Here is a 5,000-nt window from a genome sequence, read left to right as displayed (position 1 = left end):
CAGTAGGACAGTCAGTCAGTAGGACAGTCAGTCAGTAGGACAGTCAGCAGGACAGTCAGTAGGGCAGTCAGTCAGTAGGACAGCCAGTCAGTTAGTAGGACAGCCAGTCAGTCAGCAGGACAGTCAGCAGGACAGTCAGCAGGACAGTCAGTCAGTCAGTATGACAGTCAGCAGGACAGTATGACAGTCAGCAGGACAGTCAGTAGGACAGCCAGTCAGTCAGTAGGACAGCCAGTAGGACAGCCAGTCAGTCAGCAGGACAGTCAGCAGGACAGCCAGTCAGTCAGCAGGACAGTCAGCAGGACAGTAGGACAGTCAGTCAGTCAGCAGGACAGGCAGCAGGACAGTCAGTAGGACAGCCAGTCAGTAGGACAGCCAGTCAGTAGGACAGTCAGTAGGACAGTCAGTCAGTCAGACAGTCAGCAGGACAGTCAGTAGGACAGCCAGTCAGTAGGACAGCCAGCAGGACAGTCAGTAGGACAGCCAGTCAGTCAGTCAGTCAGCAGGACAGTCAGTAAGACAGCCAGTAGGACAGTCAGTCAGTCAGTCAGCAGGACAGTCAGTAAGACAGCCAGTAGGACAGCCAGTCAGTCAGTCAGCAGGACAGTCAGTAAGGACAGTCAGTAGGACAGTCAGCAGGACAGCCAGTCAGTCAGCAGGACAGTCAGTAAGACAGCCAGTAGGACAGTCAGTCAGTCAGTCAGCAGGACAGTCAGTAAGACAGCCAGTAGGACAGCCAGTCAGTCAGTCAGTCAGCAGGACAGTCAGTAAGACAGTCAGTAGGACAGACAGCAGGACAGTCAGTCTGACCTGATGTAATCGTAGGCCTTGCGGTAGTTATGGTCCAGGAAAGCAGCCGACAGACCAAAGAACTCCAGCTCTTTCCTCTTCACCTAAACAACACATTACTGTCCTGTAGATTTAACCAACAAAGTGCTAACGATACATTTAGAAAGATATAACAATAAATTACGTCATTTTTCAAATACAAAACATTTTCTTTATAATGAACAATGTCTTAAATTTTTATGACAGGAAGTGAAAGTGGCAGAAAACGGCAGCTGGTTCCTGTTTACCTTGACGTCATAGAAGGAGTAGAACTCCAGAGAAGAGTCTACCAGCAGCTCTGCCTCTTTAAAACGCTTCATCTCACACAGCGTACACACACACCTCACCAACAGTAACCACCAGTCCTCACGAGACAACACACTGGTCTTACCTGGGGAGGGAGGGAGGAAGGGAGATGGAAGTGAGTAAAAGAGAGAGAGAGAGAGAGAGAGAGAGATGGAAGTGAGTGAGTGAGTGAGAGAGAGAGTGAGTGGAAGTGAGTAAAAAGAGAGAGAGAGAGAGAAAGATGGAAGTGAGTAAAAAAGAGAGAGAGAGAGAGAGATGGAAATGAGTGAGTAAGTGAATGAGTGAGTGAGTGATGGAAGTAAGTGAGAGAGAGAGATGGAAATGAGTGAGAGGGAGAGAACATTGCTTAATCGTTTCTCTTTTTGGGTCTGTAACCTCTCAGTACATCTGTAACACGTGACCAATCAGAGGAGTCTTACCACTGATGTCCTGGTAGGCTGCCTCCTGGTCGTGGATGTCAGACACCAGGTCCTTAGACACCTTGACCAGACGCAGGTGTCTGACCCCCGCCCACATGCTGGCTTTGACACACACCTGGGCCCGCGTCATAGCCACCTGAATGACACAACATCAGTAGGAACAACATCTGTGTGTGTGTGTGTGTGTGTGTGTGTGTGTGTGTGTGTGTGTGTGTGTGTGTGTGTGTGTTACATTTACATTTAAGTCATTTAGCAGACGCTCTTATCCAGAGCGACTTACAAATTGTTAGAAGCCTACCTTCAGCAGCATAGCCAGCATGGTCAGCATGGTATCCAGGTAGTCATCCAGTCGGCCTTGGGAACGCAGGAGAGTAGAGCGGTGTAGCAGCAGCTTCAACTCCTGGACCACACACACACACACACACACACACACACACACAGGGATATTCAGTACACACACACACCACACAGGGATAATCAGTACACACACAACACAACACAACACAACACACACAAACACACACACACACACACACACACACACACAGGGATAATCAGTACACACACAACACACCACACAGGGATAATCAGTACACACACACACACAACACACACACACACACACAGGGATAATCAGTACACACACACACACACACACACACACACACACACACACACACACACACACACACACACACACAACACACCACACAGGGATAATCAGTACACACACACACACACACACACACACACACACAGGGATGATCAGTACACACACAACACACCACACAGGGATAATCAGTACACACACAACACACCACACAGGGATAATCAGTACACACACACACACAACACACACACACACAACACACCACACAGGGACAATCAGTACCCACCCCTCCACCCTCCTGTCCTCCCCCTCCCTCCCCCTCCACCTGCCTGCTGTGCTGCGGAGGCGTCCTGTGCCAGTGTGTCTGGGTCGTACATGGGCTCCAGGGCCTTGAGGGCACAGAGAGGTCGACCCAGCTGCTGCTGCAGAGTAGAGAGACACAGCCTGGCCTCCAGGTGAAGAGGAGCCATCTGTACTACCCTGTTGTAACTCTTCACTGCTACCTCCATGTGGCCCAGCGCCTTCAGACACTCTGGAGACACACATTACATTTCAATTAACACTTTAGGAACTGTTGAGATGACGGAGTTGTAACGCGGTACGATGATGGAGTTCTAACGAGATACGATGATGGAGTTCTAACGAGGTACGATGATGGAGTTCTAACGAGGTACGATGATGGAGTTCTAACGAGGTACGATGATGGAGTTCTAACGAGGTACGATGATGGAGTTCTAACGAGGTACGATGATGGAGTTCTAACGAGGTACGATGATGTCGTTCTAACGAGGTACGATGATGTCGTTAAAATTGCGGTACGATGATGTCGTTCTAACGCGTTACGATGATGTCGTTCTAACGCGGTACGATGATGGAGTTCTAACGAGGTACGATGATGGAGTTCTAACGAGGTACGATGATGGAGTTCTAACGCGGTACGATGATGGAGTTCTAACGCGGTACGATGATGGAGTTCTAACGCGGTACGATGATGGAGTTCTAACGCGGTACGATGATGGAGTTCTAACGCGGTACGATGATGGAGTTCTAACGCGGTACGATGATGTCGTTATGACGCGGTACGATGATGTCGTTATAACGCGGTACGATGATGTCGTTATGACGCGGTACGATGATGCCGTTCTAACGCGGTGTCTGTGTTGTGTGGTGTGTGTGTGTCTGTGTTGTGTGGTGTGTGGTGTGTGTCGTGTCTGTGGTGTGTGTCTGTGGTGTGTGTCTGTGGTGTGTGTGTGTGTGTGTGTGTGTGTGTGTGTGGTGTGTGTGTGTGTGTGTGTGTGTGTGTGTGTCTACCAGCGTGTCGGAGCCAGACAACAGCCAGGTTGTATCTCTCAGAGCAGACCAGGGCAGAGAGGAGAGGCAGGGCTGAGTTGTACTCTCCCTGGTCCAGGAAGGCCTCAGCCACATCCAGGTACAGATCCCCCAGCTCCTCTGGGCTCTGCTCCATCAGAGACGTCAACATGGACTGGGGGGTAGAGAGGATGAAGGAATGTCCATTTATACATTCAGAAACACAGATTATAAGGTGTGATATTTGGTAGGAGTCTATGTGTTCCCAAAGCAGATAGATACGTTGTGTGGTACTCACATCCAGAGGTCTGTAAACATGCTGGTGGATCAGACAGACCATGAGTTTCACTCTGATGTCCACTGGTACATGGTCTGGAACTACCACCTCTCTAACCTCCCCTGGAGAGGGAGAGATATGGAGAGAGAGGGGAGGAGGGAGAGAGAGAGGGGAGGGGAAGAGAGATGGGGGAAGAGAGAGGGGTGAGGAGGGGGAGAGAGAGAGGGGCAGGAGGGGAGAGAGAGAGAGAGGGAGGAGGGAGAGAGAGAGAGGGGAGGAGGGGGAGAGAGAGAGGGGAGGAGGGGGAGAGAGAGAGAGGGGGAGGAGGGGGGGGGAGAGAGAGAGAGGGGAGGAGGGGGAGAGAGAGAGAGAGGGGAGGGGAGGGGGAGAGAGAGAGAGGGGAGGAGGGGGAGAGAGAGAGGGGTTAAAAGGAAGAGAGAGTCCTAGATCCAGACAGTAGGCCGGTAGGCCAGACTTCATAATTAAGTCCTAGATCCAGACAGTAGGCCGGTAGGCCAGACTTCATAATTAAGTCCTAGATCCGAACAGTAGGACAGACTTCATAATGAAGTCCTAGATCCAGACAGTAGGACAGTAGGCCAGACTTCATAATGAAGTCCTAGATCCAGACAGTAGGACAGTAGGCCAGACTTCATAATGAAGTCCTAGATCCAGACAGTAGGACAGTAGGCCAGACTTCATAACAAAGTCCTAGATCCAGACAGTAGGCCAGACTTCATAACAAAGTCCTAGATCCAGACAGTTGGACAGTAGGCCAGACTTCATAATGAAGTCCTAGATCCAGACAGTAGGACAGTAGGCCAGACTTCATAATGAAGTCCTAGATCCAGACAGTAGGACAGTAGGCCAGACTTCATAATGAAGTCCTAGATCCAGACAGTAGGACAGTAGGCCAGACTTCATAATGAAGTCCTAGATCCAGACAGTAGGACAGTAGGCCAGACTTCATAATGAAGTCCTAGATCCAGACAGTAGGACAGTAGGCCAGACTTCATAATGAAGTCCTAGATCCAGACAGTAGGACAGTAGGCCAGACTTCATAACAAAGTCCTAGATCCAGACAGTAGGCCAGACTTCATAACAAAGTCCTAGATCCAGACAGTAGGCCAGACTTCATAATGAAGTCCTAGATCCAGACAGTTGGCCAGACTTCCTAATGAAGTCCTAGATCCAGACAGTAGGCCAGACTTCATAATGAAGTCCTAGATCCAGACAGTAGGACAGTAGGACA

General features: G+C 50.0%; 1 protein-coding gene across 1 annotated transcript in view; it reads right to left on the bottom strand.

Annotated features, from left to right (window-relative positions):
* The window catches only part of gtf3c3 (general transcription factor IIIC, polypeptide 3), a 20,143-nt gene that overhangs the window by 8,893 nt on the left and 6,250 nt on the right, over positions 1–5,000 (bottom strand). The window contains exons 9-15 of the mRNA XM_052517355.1: positions 3,770–3,870; positions 3,475–3,646; positions 2,493–2,695; positions 1,852–1,953; positions 1,554–1,689; positions 1,077–1,219; positions 811–893 (exon numbers count right to left, since the gene is read on the bottom strand). Of these exons, the coding sequence (XP_052373315.1) occupies positions 811–893; positions 1,077–1,219; positions 1,554–1,689; positions 1,852–1,953; positions 2,493–2,695; positions 3,475–3,646; positions 3,770–3,870 (940 nt within the window). The remainder of the gene's footprint in view (positions 1–810; positions 894–1,076; positions 1,220–1,553; positions 1,690–1,851; positions 1,954–2,492; positions 2,696–3,474; positions 3,647–3,769; positions 3,871–5,000) is intronic.

The sequence above is a fragment of the Oncorhynchus keta genome, unplaced genomic scaffold (assembly GCF_023373465.1).
Source record: "Oncorhynchus keta strain PuntledgeMale-10-30-2019 unplaced genomic scaffold, Oket_V2 Un_scaffold_714_pilon_pilon, whole genome shotgun sequence".
In the NCBI taxonomy this organism is placed as follows: domain Eukaryota; kingdom Metazoa; phylum Chordata; class Actinopteri; order Salmoniformes; family Salmonidae; genus Oncorhynchus; species Oncorhynchus keta.
Note: the sequence above shows the minus strand (reverse complement) of the source record. Positions and strands in the feature narration are given on the sequence as shown.